General features: G+C 40.5%; 1 protein-coding gene across 2 annotated transcripts in view; it reads left to right on the top strand.

Moving 5' to 3' along the window:
* enkur (enkurin, TRPC channel interacting protein) overlaps positions 1-19,038 on the top strand; it is a 54,748-nt gene that overhangs the window by 34,240 nt on the left and 1,470 nt on the right. The window contains exon 5 of one of the 2 annotated variants that reach the window (XM_043690476.1): positions 7,839-7,999. The exons of the other annotated variant lie outside the window; for it this stretch is intronic. Coding sequence (XP_043546411.1) covers positions 7,839-7,862 — 24 coding nt within the window. The 3' untranslated portion in view covers positions 7,863-7,999. Of the gene's footprint in view, positions 1-7,838; positions 8,000-19,038 lie in introns of those variants that run through there. 2 annotated transcript variants of the gene reach the window in all.

Raw genomic sequence — 19,038 nt, 5'->3', positions numbered from 1 at the left:
CCCTGACAACCTATGCTTCCAACTTATGCTCCTCAGATCCTGTCTTACAGCATCGTAATTACCCTTCCCCCAATTGTAAAACCTACCTTGTTGCACGCACCTATCTCTCTCCATAACTAAGGTGAAAGTCACAGAATTGTGGTCACCATCACCAAAATGTTCACCCACTAACAAGCCCATCACTTGTCCCGGTTCATTACCGAGTACCAAATCCAAAATGGCCTCCCCTCTGGTCGGACAGTCATCCTCCAATAACTTGCGTACAAAACCTAGCCTAGCACTTCAGTGTATGAAATAGAAGCTGGAGTGTGCTGTTTAACCCTTTGAATCTGTTTTACTGTTCAACAAAGCTGTGGCTGATCTAGCTCAGCTCCACTATCCAATATGCCTGATAGGAACATCTGAATCAGGAACAGGAGAAGACCATTCAACCCTTTGAATCTGTTCTGTCATTCGATAAGATCATGGATGAATTGATGATAACTTCAAATCAACATTTTGCCTACCCCAGTAACCACTCATCCCCTTGCTTAACAAAAAATTTATCTGCCTAGGTCTTAAAAATATTGAAGGACTATACTTCCATCTTTTCAGGGAGAGAGTTCCAAAGACAATCCTTTCAGAGAATGAAAAGTTGCCTAATCTCTGTTTTAAATGGGTGATCCCTGATTTTTAAGCGGTGATTAGGCCTAGATTCTTCCATGAGAAGAAACATCCTGACCACATTTACCCTGTCAAGACCCTTCAGGGTTTTGTGTTTCATTCCAGTTGCCTCTTACTCTCTTAAATTCGATTGGATGGAAGTCTAGCCTGTTCAACCTTTCCTCATAAGACAACCAATTTTTAAACCTTCTAACAAACCTTCTCTGAACTGCATCCCATGCATTAACTATGCACAGCACTCCAGATACTTTAGCATTTTGTTCCTTGTGATAAATGATAATGTTTATATTAACTTTCCATACCAGTATAGTGACCTTTTATGATTCATGCAAAAGGACACGCAGATCTCTGCATCTCAGAGGTCTGCAATCACTCACAATTTGGATGGTATGCATTAATAATTCTTCCCACCAAACTTCATAGTTTCACATATTATACTCTATTTGGCACATATTTGCCCAATTACATAACCTACTTGTATCCCCTGTAGCATTCTCACATCTTCTATCTATACTTTTGTGAAACTTCCTTGTGTTGTCTGCATACCTTATTCTAGGTATCAAAATTAAAAATTACTGTCTCAATACCTAGTGTTGGAGATTAAGATTATTTTTCATTTGTGCTAGTGGGGTCTACTTATGAGCAATAGGAGGCCCTTCAAAGGAAAACAATGTTGAATAAGACACTCATATAATGCAGATTAAAGCCATCTGTTATCACAGAATTCTGAAAGTGAACCTCGTATTGACCAACAATGTCAACTAAACATCCTAGCCACAGGCAATCTTGACCACATCATTGAATAATACAAATTAATCCAAGTAAATGCATGTGAAACAGAAATAACGTCAAGCAAACTATAAAGTTTCACCAAAGTTCCATAATTCACAAACATTCTAAGGTCTGCGTAATGTCTAGGAGTTGCTTCCCTCACACCTTGGACTATAAAATGTACACACATTATCCTTGTATGCAATCTGCCTTTCTTGCACAAGTGAGATGTGTGGGGGATGTTCTCATTCTTACTCACATACCTACAATCTCATACTGTATATGTACCAAATGGGTTCTGTAGCATGCATCTAAATCAGGATAATGTTGTGAAGGTTAATGTGGAGGCAGCCCATTGCCCACCTTGTTGCAGGTCTCCATGTGGGCGGCACGGTGGCACAGTGGTTAGCACTGCTGCCTCACAGCGCCAGAGACCTGGGTTCAATTCCCAACTCAGGCGACTGACTGTGTGGAGTTTGCACATTCTCCCCGTTTCTGCGTGGGTTTTCTCCGGGTGCTCCGGTTTCCTCCCACAGTCCAAAGATATGCAGGTCAGGTGAATTGGCCATGCTAAATTGCCCGTAGTGTTAGGTGAAGGGGTAAATGTATGGGTGGGTTGGTGTGGACTTGTTGGGCTGAAGGGCCTGTTTCCACACTGCAAGTAATCTAATGTACAGATGTTTCACGAATTTAAATGTCACATTTGTGACTACTGAATGAACACATTATTAAGAAACTGTTTCAGATATTGCCCACTGAGTGCCACAGAAATTGATAAGGAACACTGCCATCTTTGCTCCTAGTACCAGCAGCAATCAGTAAATGCAGAGCAGCCTTCTAATACAGAATTTTCACCAAAGGTTCCTGCCAATCCTCATGATATGGTGAAAGTATAGAATTCCCAAAGTTTCTGATCTTCCATGGAATGCCTTGCAGATAAGAGAGGGGCAGAGACACTGTTCTTTGTTTAGAGATAGCAGTCAGAACATGGATTAATAATGCCCAGCATTTCTGCAATGGAACATCTTTTTGCATTTGTACCAACAAGGAACATAAGGTATCTCCTCAACGTCAGAGTCCCATGCTTGTCAGGTCTGGGATTTGTAACAAACAGTATATTGGACAAACAGACAGAAAACTAGCCACCAGGATACATAAACATCAACTAGCCACAAAAAGACATGACCCACTCTCACTAGTATCCTTACATACGAATGAGGAAGGACACCACTGACTGGGACAACACATCCATCCTAGGACAAGCCAAACAGAGACATGCTCAAGAATTCCTAGAAGCATGGCATTCCAACCGGAAGTCAACAAACACATTGACTTGGATCCCATTTGCCACCCCCTGAGAAAAAGAGCAGGAAATAGCATCACCAACACAAGGAAACCCAAACATATAAATAGAAAGTGGGCTATTCCACCAGTGCTTCATTTGGCAGCTCTGAAGGTATCACCTAGTATGGTGATGAAATGTCTGAAAATGAACTTTCCAGCTCAGTGAGCAAACCTACATCCAGAGCCTCAGCCTGAGCTATAAATCTCAAAACTCACTTCCTTCTTCCTATCCCTGCATTGCTGGGTGGCACATTTGCACCAGTCTGACAAGGTTTATATTGTGGACTCCTCTGGCTATCTTGTGGAAAGAAAATAAGTTTGCTGTCCACCACCCTAGTCACCAAGGCTTTCAGGGCCCTATCAACAAAGTGGGATGCCAACATGCTTCTGTCAGCCATCCCCAGTGCAATTCTTCCCACATTGCTTGTGAAGGGCAATTTCTGGCAAATTTAAATATAGTAACAGTAGCTATAAACCTGGAAGTTCCCAGCAAAGGTGAGCACTTCCATGGCTGGTCAGTGTGCAAGTGATACCTGGGAGTCATGGTGCAAACTTAATGAGGTGAGTGGTATAAAATTGCTAATTCACTAGAGTCACAGGAGCCCTCCTACCATATAGCCATTCAAAATTAGCACAAGGTTTTTTGATAAAATTAAACCTTCCTAATTTTTTTATGTACTTTGTTAACATTATGTGATCCATGTACAATTACACCAACCTCTGAATACAAGCATTTCCTATTTAACCCTTCAAAACAAACTTACCTGCTTTTTTATTTTTCCTACAAAATGGATAATTTTGCACTTTGTCATAAATGGTACCATTAGCCATGTTCTTGCCTATATGCTTTAATCTATATCCCTCTGCAGTCTCAGTGCCATCCTCAGTGGTTACGTCCCTTTGTCAGCTGTAGTGCTGTTGCCTTTCAAGCACAAGATTATGGGTTCAAGCCTCCCTCCAGGTGCTCTAGATGAGATGTTAATATGACTGTATATACCTCAGGCTCCCATATAGAACAGCTGAGAAGTTATACCTGGTGCCCTGTCTAATGTTTATCTCTCTCTCAATCAATATCCCCAAAATATTTTATTACATTTTGTGAAAACTTGATATATGCAAATTAAGTGACATAATACCTATATTACAACAGTGACCATGAAATGTCCGATCATCTTTAAAGGTGCCGTAGAAATGTTTTTTTTTTAACTTTGTATTGGCAATAACTCTAGACACAATATACTTAGCTGCCTCATCTAAGTTATGAATATGAATTGTAAATACGGTGGTCCAAGAACTAATCCTTCTGTATATGTTTAGTTACAATTTAACATCTAAAAAATGTGCTGTTTATTTCTAGTCCCTATTTCCTTCTCAATAATTAAATCTCAATCCATGCTAATATATGCATGTGATCTAATTTATTGTAAAAACACTTGGTATGATACCTTAACAAATACTTAATGAAAATCAAAATGCACCATGTCCATTGATTTTCCCTTATTATCGTGCCAATTTAATCAGGATTATGTTTCAGACTGGAGATCTGTGGCCAGTGGTGTTCTGCAGGGATCGGTGCAAGGTCCACTGTTTGTCACTTATGTAAACAATATGAATAAGAATTTAGGAAGCATGTTCGGTAAGTTTGCAGATGACACCAAAATTGGTGGACAGTAAATAAGGTTATCTAAGATTACAAAGGGATCTTGATCAATTGGGCAAATGGGCTAAGGATTGGCAGATGAATTTTAATTTGGATAAATGTGAGGTATTGCATTTTGGTGAGACAAACAAGGGCAGGACTTAGACAGTTAATGACAATGACCTGGGTTGAGTTGACAAACCGAGAGAATGAGGGCTTCAGATATAGTTTTTCTGAAAGCAGTGTTACAGGTGGGCAGGAGGGTTACGAAGGCATTTAGCATGCTTGCCTTCATCACTCAGACCATTAAGTATGAGAGTTGGGACATCTTGTTGTGGTTACATAGGGTATTGGTGAGGCCACTTTTGGAGTACTGGTTGCCCTGTTGGAGGGAGGATCTTATTAAATTGGACAGGGTACAGAAAAGGTTTCCAAGGATGTTACTGGGACTGGTGGGTTTCTGTAAAAAATTGGAAATAGTGGAACATTCAAGGACACACTGCTTTTGTCGCTTTCAGACGATATAAACCATAATTCCAGCAGCAACAAAAACAGCAATAATCCCGATTCACAATCCAACTCTTGCTCCAGTGGAGATTCCAGGACCTAGAGACAGAATTAAGCCATTAACAGACTGAGACACACAAACAAAACCATCAGCAGAGACTTTCAGCACCTAGTGTTTCAGAATCAGCCCCAGTGCAAATAGATCCCTAGTTAATTCTAGTCCCTGGAGGGATGTGAAAGATTAGATCCACTAATCACACACACACACCAGACCACCTCATAGCTCTTTGCACACACACACACTGCCCCACAATGGGATCGATGAATGCTTTCCAATAGAGAGAACTGGACACTGCCCAGGAACAATTTCCCCTTAAGTTAAATCCGACCACCACTGATATTGTTTTAATTTTGCAAATCTTTTTCTGCCAAGAAGTTTCAACAGAATGTGCTATACAGTTGGGTCAATATTATACTCCACCGTCTTCACTGACCAACATTTGAGAAGCACGTGCCCTGAAGTATCTTCAGAGAAGACAGACAGCCACAAGGCAAGTTATACACTGAGAGCAAAGCTGGCCACTTCTTTTGATTCAGGGTAGTGTTTGATTCAAACCATTGAAGCCATTATCAAATTAGAATTAAATGGGAATTAAGTAACGTGAAGTTAAGTGAATTGAGCTAACGTTTTAGTTATGTTAGATGAAGTAAAAAGTAAATGTTACAATTAATATATCTTTTATATTGAGTATTAGTACTTAAAAGGGTCAAAAAAGAAGCATTTGTTTAATTGAATTCTGAGTTGGTTCCCTGTATTTTGTCTGTCTCACAAGGGAAGAATACCTGGAAAAAAGGTTTGAGTACTCCTCTTGGGTAACACCTGCATATTCTCGATCCTCCTTATCTCTGCAATCTCCTCCAGCCCTATAATCTTTCACAGAAGAGTTGGAGACTTTCAACAGTTCTGATGAGTACCTGAATAGTTACCTAAGAAACATTAGAAAGAATGATTTATCTTCTGGGTAACTGTACAGTCCACAACCAATAATTCACATTGAACTCACCCCCTCCTGATTCTTCCCTTGATTCCCCTGATTAATCCACTGACACCCTGACTACACCATAATCTTCACTCCCCAACCTACCTTGACTAGGCCCAATCTGAGAAACCATTTTTATTTGACCTGACTGCCCTTGAATACCCACTTAATCATTAGTTCACCAACTCATCTGCCACCCTACCTACCCTACCCACCAATGCGCTACCCACCTGACACTCTACACACCTCTACCTCATCTACCTATCCACCTCACCACTCTGCCTATCCACTCATTCATTCACTCACCAATTCACTAACATTGGGCATTTAAGCTCATCTTACCGCAGCAAATGCCTTAAAAATGGGGACATGTTAAGTCTATCTCCTGACACTCCACTGCTGTGACAGATCTATTTGTGGGACTGTATGCTTCATAATTCTGAAGAAACCACCCAAAAAAAGATCCAAATGCAGAACAATGTTGAAGCACAGGAAAATAGGGCTGAACTGGCAATCAGTCACAAACAATCCAAGTCATCATCATAAATGTTAATGTTAAAACTTTGGTGTATGTCTAGCGGAGTGCTGCACTGGAGAGGTGCCATATTTTAGATAAGTCATTAAGGGTCTGAAAATAAATCCTGTGGTGCTACTTCAAAGAAGAAGGGAGTTAGCTCCACTGTCTTGTTTATTGCATATTCCTCAATTGATATCACAGAAATAAACTACATGGTAATTATCACATTGCACAAATATCTTGTCTGCAAATTGTCAGTGGCCCAATTTTCTAACATATAACTGTGACAACACAATAATAAATAGTTTGGGATGTCCTGAGGTTATGAAAGGTGTTCTAGGAAAAATATATTTTAATTCCTCTATGAATGTAACCTGAATGACAAATTTATACACACTTTCTGCTCTTGCTCGCAAATTAACCCTGTATCAGAAGTGATCCATGATAACCATTAATGCTATAACTTGCATTAGTGACCCGTCAGTCCCAATCTGCTACCTGTTTACTAGAATCCAGATTGTTTCCAAGGTCTTAGGTTAGCAGAAATCTCAGTGATGGTGGTGTTGAAGTGCATTTCTCTTTGTGCCCTCTTTAGGGTGAAGCCTGACTTACCCCCCCACAGTCATGATGACGGGATATGGAGTGATATATTTCACATGTAATCTATGGTTAGACTAATGCAAGCAACTTTATATTTAGTGAATCATATACCTGCATCTAAAGAACTGCACAATCCTCTCCAGTATGTCTTTGAAATCACCTGCTAGTGATGAGATCATTAATAATGCAAAGAATCTGTGAATCAGAAGTATATTTGACATTTTTTCTCATCAAGTCTTTTTGAATTTCAGCAAATGTTAATGAATTAGTGCATGTAGGTGGATCTAACTTTGGTTACTCATTTATCTGCATTTGCAGCCTGACCTGTTTCCTTGGCAGCATAATCTATAGGGACAGAAGCAAGATGCTTACTATCACAGCTGTTACTGTAACCTAATGAGAGCAAGTGATCGTTTACAGTTTGATTTTAAAAGCACTTTGCATTTGAAAGGGATTGAAAATTTCCAATATTATCTGCATGTCATATGGTGTGTCCAAATGTAAGACCATGTATGATATTAACATTTTAAAAGATTTTTTTTCCATGCTTTAGTACTTCTACTACTGTTCAAGGAAATATATGCTAAATCACAGTTAAATTTTGATACAATAGCAATACATCCATGTGTAATGTAAATTAAGATTTTACAAATAGATATTGTTACCCAGCTGATGTAACATTGCCACTGCTGAAACCTTTTCCAACCATTGACAGAAGCTGACTAGACTGACCGTGTCATTTCTGTGGTTACAACAGCAGGTCGGAGGCCAAGAATTCTGAGTGCGTAACTCATCTTCAGACTTTCCTGTGCCCTGTCCACCATCAAGAAGGGACAAGTTCAATTCAGAAGTGTGATGAAATACTCTCCCCTTACTTAGATGAGTGCAGCTCCAACAACACTCATGAAGCTTGCCACCAGCCAGGATAAAGCAGCCCAGATAATTGGCATCACATCTAAAGCTCTCAACATTCACTCCCTTCACCACCAGGGTACAACATGTACTATCTAGAAGATGCACGGCAACAACTCACCAAGGCTCCTGAGACAGCACCTTCCAAATTCTGTCAGCTACAAGGTCAAGACCAGCAGATGTATGGGAAAGCCATAACCTGCAACTTCCTTTAAGCCATGCTCCAGCCTGACTTGGACCGATATTGCTATTACTTCCCTGTTACTAAATCAAGGTCCTGGATTTCCATCTCTGGGTGTTCTAGCACTCCATGGAGTTTAGCAATTCAAGAAGGCAACTCACCACCAATTCCTTCAGGCAATTAGAGAAGGGTAGCCTAGCCATTGATGCCCATATCCCATGAATTTTAAAATAAAATCTTGTACTATTACCCTATCTTTTCTCCATAGACTAATTTTGTTTTTTCTATAATGATTCAAATCCCTGTTAAAAGCCTCAGATACCCCAACCTCCACAACACTCGCAGGATGTTCATTTCTGATTCTAACCACTGACTGCATGAAAAGTATTATCTTCATTTCACCATTGCATTGCCAATTACCTTGAATCAGTGCATTCTGTTTCTCAAACTTCTTGATCCTTAATCAACCATACTGCTTTTTTTTGCACCGTTTAGTATTCTTATGCCTATGGAAGGCTCTTAGACTTCATTTTTGTTAGTTGCTCATCTCTTCTCATGCTCTGTCTTTGTTTCTCTTAGTAGCTTTCACAATTCCCCTCTGAACTTTTCATATTCAGCCTGGTATTTCTGCATGACATTTGTCATAAGCACAGTTTTTCTACTTCAAGTTAATCTGTATTTGTTTTGTAAGTAAACTTTGGATTTATTTGTCCCATATTCATCCTTCATGGGAATATTCTTTAAGTGGTAGACATGGTACAATCACAGGAGACCTCCAGCAAGGCCTATCTCAATGTCAGGAGCAACTGGCTGCAACTTCTATCCAAGCTCCCCGCTTCAAGATGAGATTCTGATGAGACAACAGCAAGTTGCACCTTATTGGTGATTGTTTCTTGTTAATGACTTTATTACCTGCACATCTTGCTTCATTAATTTCTATCTTACAACTTGCCATGAGCAGCCTAATGCTGAGAATTCTTGACAAGAAAGTGAAAATGGGTACCTAGTGACTTCAGCTCGCACTGATTGCAAAGAACCCCATGGTCGTCACCACAAAAAAAGTATCTCAGGGCAGGATCCATGGGCATCAGCCACATACATGCCTCATCCATGGACATTAACATCCAATAACTGCCCAAGATCCTCATGGCACCTCTCTGATCTACTTGCATGGCACTTAGGAAGTTGAGACATACAATGCAGGGAGCATTAGCATTGAAAGGCTACTTCAAGAACACTTTTCATGTGGGGTATTTACCTAGCTCATTAGTTCGACCAGGCTGCGTTTCAGGGCTGATTGCTTACTCTCTTAACACTCCTGCACATAGTGCCTGCCTCTGTATGCTTGCAGCATCCATGTTTTGTCTTATTTTGCCATGCCTGTTGGCATATTGGCACCTCAATCAGAGTCTAAAAGCTATCTGTGCTCCATATTGACATGCTGTATTTGACTGAGCAGTCAAAGGTCTGCTCAGTTATGTTTAGAGGCTATTCATCAAAGATGTGGAATGATTACAATGCTTGAGGACTGTCAGTTGTGATATGGACCAGGGTGCAAATGAGGACTGCTGGAGCAAAATGCAGTTCATTGCCAAAATGGGGTGGGGCACCAAGGCTGGAGAGGAAGAGGATAAGGATAGCAACCACAGAAAGTCAAGGCATAAGGAGAGTATGTGGTAAAGTATCAGAGGGCATGGTAGGCTTGGGGGGGGGGGGGGGGGGGGGGGGGGGTGGATTGAACCCGGGTCTCTGGCGCTGTGAGGCAGCAGTGCTAACCACTGTGCCACCGTGCCGTCAGTGACCACCACCTTAGCCTCCATAAGGGGAGTGCACAGGACAGGATTATGCGCATCTAAAGTGTACAATTAGGGATCAGGCATAAAATTGGATATTGAGGCATGTTCAGGATGAGATAAAAAAAAGAGGGAAGCTTTTGGTGGATACTGAGGTTTCAACACCAGAAGCCTGAGAGGAATATAGAAAGTGCACAGGTCTTTCTTAAAATACAATAGGAGAATGAAGAGGAAGCATGAAGAAATTCTTGGAGGAATAAAGCATATTCCAAAGGCATTTTGACAGTAAATTAAGGGTAATAGGATAACCAGAGAAAGAGTGGGGATCATTAGGGACCTAAACATTGGTAGAGCTGGAAGACTTGGTGAGAATTCAAGGAAGTACATTTCTCTAAGAGAATACAGATGTATAGCACAGGTTTATATATCAGGGATTAAATTCCATTTGTCATTGTTCTACCCCTCTGACGAGCTTATCTGTATCAAACCAGTTAGACATGATCAACCCCTGACAAAGCCATGCTGACTATTCTTAATTAATCCTTGCCTCTCCAACTAAAGATTAGTTCTGTCCATCAGATGTTTTCCCCAGTTGATTCCCTATCATAGGTGTTATACTCATGGACCTGGTTTATCATCTGACCATCCATCTTGAATAATTACACTACATTAGCTGTGCTCCTGACCTCTGACAACTCTCCTGTGGCCAGAGGGGATTGAAAAATTAATGTTAGGGGGCCCTGTATTATTTCTTGGCTCCCACAGCACTCTGATACCTAGTCCAGCTCAACCTGGGAACTTGTCCAATTTTAAGTCTGTGAAAATCGCTTTTACTTCCTCCCTCTCAATTTAATTTGTTCAAGTATATTACAGCAGTCTTTCTTAATATCTATGATCCCTCTGTGCTGCACTTCTTCTGGAGGCTCTCTCTGTTTAAATAATAATCTGTTTTTTGATTCTTACTGCCAAATTGTGGAAGCTGACACTTTCCTACATTAAACTTCATCTACCAGGTTTTTGCCCTCTCACTCAATGTTCCCTTGCAGTTTCCTTAAGTTAACAATATTGTTATTATTAACTAAATTATTATATTTCTACATTAATGACTTGGAAGAGTGGACACAGTATAATGTATTCAAATTTGAATAATTATATATTTTCTCACTAAACTTAGCCTTCTTCTATTCGTGCCTTCTTTCCTTCTATCACGAAAGGTCAAAGAGGGAAATGTTTGCTGATCATTGCACAATGTTCAGCATCATTCAAAACTTCTCAGATACTGAAACAGTCCTGAAACAGCAAGATCTGGACAACATCCAGGCCTGGGCAGATAGGGTGGCACAGTGGCTCAGTGGTTAGCACTGCTGCCTCACAGCACCAGGGACCTAGATTTGATTCCAGCCTCAGGCGACTATCTGTGTGGAGTGTGCGCATTCTTCCTGTGTCTGTGTGGGTTTCCTCTGGAAGCTCCGGTTTCCTCCCACAATCCAAACATTTGCAGGTTAGGTGAATTGGCCATGCTAAATTGCCCATACTGTCAGGTATGTGTAGGTTAGGTGCATTAGTCAAGGGTAAATATAGCATAATAGGGTAGGGAGAATGGGTCTGGGTTGGTTGTCCTTCGGACGGTTGGTATGGATTTGTTGGGCCGAAAAGCCTGTTTCCAAACTGTAGGGATTCTATGATTCTATGATATAAATGATGAATAACTTTCACACCACAGAAGTGCCAAGCAATGATCATCTCCAAAAAAAGAACATAACTATTTTCCCTTGACATTCAATGTCATTGCCATCACTGAATCTTGATGAACTGAATCAACATCCCTAGAGGTTCCCATTGATAAGAAACTGAACTGGACAGGCCATAACAATGCTGTGGCTACAAGGATAGGTCAGGCACCAATTGATTCTACTAGTTTCCTTTCATTGTTAATCTCAGCTCTTTGGATTTTGTTTTTAGTTTAAAGTTCTCCAAGTCCTCCAGAGCGCAGTGTGCAATATGTACAACAATGCCATATGATATGTCTTAGTTTTTACCTTTATGTTAACTTTTTGACTTCCTTGTTAAGCCATGAATGATTTTTTTCACCTTTTTATAATTCCTTTTCCTCTTAGAAATAGACTTTAATTGAGAGGTATTTATATCTCCATAAGCATTTGCCACTGTTCTTCAACTGCCCTGCCCTTTAATATATTTGCCCAGCCCACTTGGGTCAACTCCTTCCTCAGGCCCGTATAATTACCTTTGCCCAATGTTAAACCTCACAGGTCTGACTCTGTCTTAACTCTTTCAATCTGAATTTCAAAATCAGGCAGTTGTGGTCACTCCTTCCAAGAGGATCCTTAACTACAAGACCATTTATCAATCCTTCACTGTTACATAATACCAAATCTAAAATAGCCAATTCTCTGGTTCGTTCCATGACATGCTGCTTTGAGAAACAATATCTCATATACTTTATGAACCTTTCTTGGAGGCTACCCTTGTCAAGTTGATTGATCCAATTAATATGCATGTTCAAATCACCCATAATTACTGTTGTGCCCTCTCACAAACCCTCATTCTTTCCTGGTTTATACTATGCCCTACTTGGAAAGTACTATTCAGGGGCCATGTAAATTACTCCTACTAAAGGGTTTCTTCCCTTGCTTTTATCTCCACCCAGACTGCTCCAACATTTTGGTCCCTAGTGACAATATGATTTCTTAAAACATTCTGAAACAACTCCACCTCCTGCCCCTTGTCTATCCTTTCAGAATACTGCGTAACCTTGACTCTTCTTGTAACCCCATTTCAGTAATTCCCACCAGGTTGTACACATTTGTCTCTATTTGTGCCTTCGGCTCATCTACTTTATTCAGAATACTGCGTGCATTTAAGTAAAACATTTGTAAATACGTTATTAGATTCCTTACAGTGTGGAAACAGGCCCTTCGGCCCAACAAGTCCACATCAACCTGCCGAAGCACAACCCACCCAGACCCATTCCCCTCTTCACCTAACACTACGGGAAATTTAGCATGGCCAATTCACCTAACTTGAAATACCATGGTCCTTCATCATTTATGTTTCTATGTGGTAGAGTCTGGGTGTGTAATTTTTTTTGGATTGTGGGAGGAAACCAGAGCACCCGGTGGAAACCCACGCAGACACAGGGAGAATGTGCAAACTCCACACAGAGAGTCGCCTGAGGCGGGAATTGAACCCAGGTCTCTGGCACTGTGAGGCAGCAGTGCTAATCACTGTGCCACTGTGGCTCGTGTTTCTCTTTTAATATTTTCTTGTGCACTGCACTTTCCACGCATCCTTATTTATTAATCCTTGACAACATTGAGCTGCATCTCTATCATTTACTCCAACTTTCAACTCACATTTTGATCTTTTGTGATTCCTTCCCTCACCACGATCATTCAACTAGCCCTGCCTATTCACCCTATCAACTCCTGCCTTCTGCTATTTTCTCGTTCCCAACCTCCAAAGCAGATATGTTGTCATTTTTTCTGTTATTGGGCAAAAGTTCTGGAAATTCCTTCCTAACAGCACAGTGGTGGATATACACCACACAAACTGCAGCAGTTCATTGTGCCTCACCACAATGTTCTCAAAACCAATTATGAATGAACAATAAATGCTGACCTAGCCAGCAACATCCACCTCCGTGAACAATTTTTCTTTCGTAGTCGTGAAATTAATATCTAATTTTGTTGAAATGTGAGTGAACAAGTTTGCTGCATTTCTATAACAGAGAAGCTAAAAGAAAGAAAAAATTAGTCAGCAACTCCATTATTATTGTGTCATGTGACTTTGAAGATTATAGAAGGCTAACTTGAAATACCATGGTCTTTCATCATTTATGTTTCTATGTGGGAGAGTTTGGGTGTGTAATTTTAAATTGTTCAGATGTTTGGTAAATTGATGCAATTTTTGGAAGATATTACACTGTTTAAATTTCTCAATTAACATTGTATAAACAGACAGATTCCAGAGAACAGATACTAATTCAGTTCAAGGCGTTGTCCCCAGTTCTCCTGAAGGCTTTGAGTCAGAGGTTTTGTGTTCAACTGCAAATCAGAGCCCTGAGCACATCATCTGCACTGTTGCTCTGAGGGAGTGCTGCACTGTCAATGGTGCTGACGTTTTGATGAGACATTAAAATGAGTAAAATGGGCATTTTATAAAAGTCCCACAATATTATTTTAAAGAAAAACAGAGGAATTTCCCTCATATTCTTTCCAATATTTATTCTTTAACATACAACTTGACAGATAACCTTATGACCAACTTCACTGCGCTTTGTAGGATCTTGCTTGTCCAGATACTGCTTTTCCCAGCAGGATGTTTAATTCATTACACTAAATTGCTCTGATCACTATAAATTGTACTGACAGTTCTGTGGATAGTTGTAAACTGCTCATGTGTAATGTAACTTTAAATGCTAATTTTAGATACCTTCCAGATTTGGAAGTCCAAAATGTGGAAGAAATTAGGATTTTAGACTGGGTTTGTCTGACCTCAAAAGTAATGTTGCACTGAATCTTCTCATCCAATTCTGCCACAAATCTCACCTCCAGTCCACATCACTCAGGACCCCATACACCCATTGTGCTTATTTCTGGATATCATGCTATTAGAAGGAAATGCTTCTGTCAGAATGAGCCAGAAAGGTGCATCAAGAATTGATCACATGTCAAGGAGTTGAGTTAGAAAGTAAAATTAGCAAAATTCATGACTTGGCAGTCTGGAGGAAGAGATTACCTCGGTCACATCCACAATTTGATAATTATAAGCCATTAATTTATCTAAAGAAGTTTTTAAAATCTAGTGGTTTGAATTAAGCAATGTAAACATAACTACAACATGGAAATAAGTATCAAAATAAGACAGGGATTTGTGGAATTAAAGTGAATTGAACATGGCTTTGAATTAAGAAGTAGTGTCTTTATCAGTTAGTTGGGATAAACTTCAAAATAGGACATATAAGTGAGAGCAAAAGACATATGTCTAGAATAGGACAAAGTACATTTGAAACAGATATCATGAAGGACTTCTTTAGACCAAATGATATGTGTTTCAAATAATCTCCCAGACGGGACACTGGAGAATAAAAGTGTGATGCGCAATCAAACACCAATGGGATTATAGACTGGAGAGATAAAAGATGAAAGAACAAAATAAAGAATTGCATTTATAATTTATACTTTATCTGTCTCAGGTGCATGTGTAAAATCGTATGGCTCTATTTTGAAGAAGAGTGGAATGCTCTTCTCAGATACCTGGCCAAAAATAATCTCTCAGGAAGCTTCTACTAAATAGATTATTTGGTCATTATCATAGTGCTGTTTGTGAGAGCCCACTTAATACAAAATGGTTGCAGCACGTCCCTAAATTGAAGAGACTTTAATTGACTGTACATTTGAATAATAGCTAGAATGTAGAAGTTAATCAGGCAAGTGAAATTTATAATGCTAAGATTAATAAAATATATTAAAGTACACAAACTTCTTTTCATTGCTGCACTTGTGACCAGTTGGCTTTTGACTGAAAGCAAATGTATCAGCTGCAGAGCTCATGACCTTGTTTTTCAGCTTAGCTGAATTGGTAGTTCATTCACCTCTAAATTAAATGGCTGTGAGTTCATTCCAGGATTTGAGCACAGAATCTGGGTGACACTTGGGTGCAGTCCTAAAGGGGTGTTGTACTCCCTGGAGTGCCATTTTTCAAATTAAACTAAGGAACATATCAGTGCAAAAGATAAGGCTGAAGCATTTGTATCCATCTTCAGCTGAAAGTGTCGAGTCCATAAACAACTCAGTCATTTCCTGAAGTACCAGCATCAGAAATTTCAGCCTTCAGCCGATTCATTTCACTCCACGTGATATCAAGAAATTGTTGGACAACACCCCATCATTATAGTGAAGGTTTATACTCGAGACCTTGCCTCACCCTGAGCCAGCTATTCCAGCACATTTAAGGCACTGGCACCTAGCTGACACTACAGAAAAATTTCAAAGTATGTCCAATGCATTAAAAATGGCTCAAATCCAACCTTTCCAATTACTGCCCTATCAATCATCAGTAAACTGATTAAAGCAATTGTCAATATTGCTACTCTCTCCTGTACTGACCTGACCATGTGCGGCCTCCATCCGTTCCTCTCCTTTTTAAAATGACTCCCAACAGCATATAAAACAGTAATTGCTGCTCCTGGAATTCGAGGAAATCACCTCCGATCTTGATCAGATGGGCCAATGGGCTGAGAAGTGGCAGATGGAGTTTAATTCAGATAAATGCGAGGTGCTGCATTTTGGGAAAGCAAATCTTAGCAGGAGTTATACACTTAATGGTAATGTCCTTTGGAGTGTTGCTGAACAAACAGACCTTGGAGTGCAGGTTCATAGCTCCTTGAAAGTAGAGTTGCAGGTAGATAGGATTGTGAAGAAGGCATTTGGTATGTTTTCCTTTATTGGACGGAGTATTGAGTACAGCAGTTGGGAGGTCATGTTGCAGCTTACAGGACATTGGTTAGGCCAGTTTTGGAATACTGCGGACAATTCTGGTCTCCTTCCTATCTGAATGATGTTATGAAACTTGAAAGGGTTCAGAAAAGATTTACAAGGATGTTGCCAGGGTTCGACGATTTGAGCTGTAGGGAGAGGCTGAACAGGCTGGGGCTGTTTTCACTGGAGCATCAAAGGCTAAGGGATGAACTTATAAAGGTTTACAAAATCATGAGGGGCATGGACAGGATAAATAGACAAAGTATTTCCCTGGGGTGGGGGAGTCCACAGCTAGAGGGCATAGATTTAGGATGAGAGGGGAAAGATATAAAAGAGACCTAAGGGGCAACTTTTTCATGCAGAGAGTGGTACATGTATGGAATGAGCTGCAAGAGGAAGTGGTGGAGGCTGGTACAATTGCAACATTTAAAAGGCATCTGGATGGGTATATGATGAGGGAGGGTTTGGAGGGATATGGGCTAGGTGCTGGCAAGTGGGACTAGATTGGGTTGGGATATCTAGTCGGCGTGGGCGAATTGGACCGAAGGGTCTGTTGCCGTGCTGCACATCTCTGTGACTCTATGACTCTATGCTACTAAGTAGCACTTTCAAATGAATGATAAGAGAAAAATAGTGTGAATGCTGAAAATCTGAAAGCAGTTTTGAAATAGGGCATTCAGAAATTCTGAAGAGTCTGACTGGGCCCAAAACATTAACACTGTTTCTCTCTCACAGATTGTGCCAGACCTGAGTTTCTCCAGTGCTTTCTGTTTTTTTAAAGTGAATAGCATGGTCACTGATGCTCAGTTTTGGTTTCACCAGGGTCACTCAGTACCTGACCTCATTATAGCTTTAGTCCAAAGAGCTAACCAAGAGGTGATGTGTAAGTAACTCCCTTGGCGTGCATTTAACTGAGTGTGGCTTCAATGAGCATTAGAAAAACCAAGCACCAGCCATTTTTGGAATACTGTGTACAGACCTGGTTGCCCAGCTACAAGAAGGGTCATAATAAATTGGAGACAGTGCAGAAAGGATTTACAAGGATGTTATCAGGACTGGAGGGTTTGAGTTATAAGGAGAGGCTGAATAGGCTGGGATGTTTTTCATTGAAGCATAGGAGGTTAAGGGTGACCTTATAGATGTTTATACAATCATAACTGGCATAGATAAGGCAAATAGCAGGGTTCTTTTCTCTATGGTGGGGGCTTATGTTTAAGGTGAGAGGAGAAAGATTGAAAAGGGGCCTGAAGGTCAACTTTTTCACACAGTGAGTGGTTCATATGTGGAATGAACTGTCAGATGAAGTGGTAAACACAAGTACATTTTTTTAAAAGACATTTGGACAGATATATGGATTGAAAAGGCTTAGAGAGATATGGGCCAAACGCAGGCAAATGGGACTAGTTTCGTTTGGGAAACTTGATTGGCATGGATGAGATGGACCAAAGGGTCTGTTTCTGTGTTGGATGACTTTATTACTATGCAAATGGACATTGGAATATAATCATCTCAGTTCAAAAGGATATCACTTTAGGATTCCCTCAGGATGATGCCTCTATCTAACCATCTTCGACTGTTCCATTAACAATCTTCCCTCTATCATCAGGTCAGAGGTGATGTTATTCACCACTGATTGCACAATGTTCAGCACAATTTGCAGCTTCTCACTGAAGCACTCCATGTCTAAACACAGCAAGACTGAGACAATTCAGGCTTAAGGCTGATGAGTAGCAAGTAGCCTTCACGTCACACAAGTGTGACAATGGCCATCTCCAACAAAAGAAAATCTAACAATTGAAAATCCTGGGAATTACCATTGACCAGAAACTGAACTGTAATACAGGTACCTCTGGGATAACGTGCGCTTCGGCATTGCGATTTGGCTTAACCTCGGTTGTTGGTAAAATTCTAGAATCCATCATTAAGGATGAGGTTTCTAAATTCTTGGAAGAGCAGAGTCTGATTAGAACAAGTCAACATGGATTTAGTAAAGGGAGGTCATGCCTGACAAACCTGTTGGAATTTTTTGAAGAGGTAACAAGTAGGTTAGACCAGGGAAACCCAGTGGATGTGGTCTATCTAGACTTTCAAAAGGCCTTTGATATGGTGCCACACGGGAGGCTGCTGAGCAAGGTGAGGGCCCATGGTGTTCGAGGTGAGCTGCTGGGATGGATTGAGGATTGGCTGTCTAACAGAAGGCAGAGAGTCGGGATAAAAGGTACTTTTCCAGAATGGCAGCCGGTGACGAGCGGTGTCCCACAGGGTTCGGTGCTGGGGCCACAGCTGTTCACATTATATATTAATGATTTGGATGAGGGAACCGGGGGCATTCTAGCAAAGTTTGCCGATGATACGAAGTTAGGTGGACAGGCAGGTAGTACTGAGGAAGTGGGGAGGATACAGAAGGATCTAGACAGGTTGGGAGAGCGGTCCAGGAAATGGCTGATGGAATTTAACGTGAGCAAGTGCGAGGTCTTGCACTTTGGCAAAAAGAATAAAAGCATAGACTACTCTCTAAATGGTGAGAAAATTAATAAAGCCAAAGCACAAAGGGATCGGGGAGTGCTAGTC

Source organism: Chiloscyllium plagiosum, chromosome 5 (assembly GCF_004010195.1).
Source record: "Chiloscyllium plagiosum isolate BGI_BamShark_2017 chromosome 5, ASM401019v2, whole genome shotgun sequence".
In the NCBI taxonomy this organism is placed as follows: Eukaryota; Metazoa; Chordata; class Chondrichthyes; order Orectolobiformes; family Hemiscylliidae; genus Chiloscyllium; species Chiloscyllium plagiosum.
Note: the sequence above shows the minus strand (reverse complement) of the source record. Positions and strands in the feature narration are given on the sequence as shown.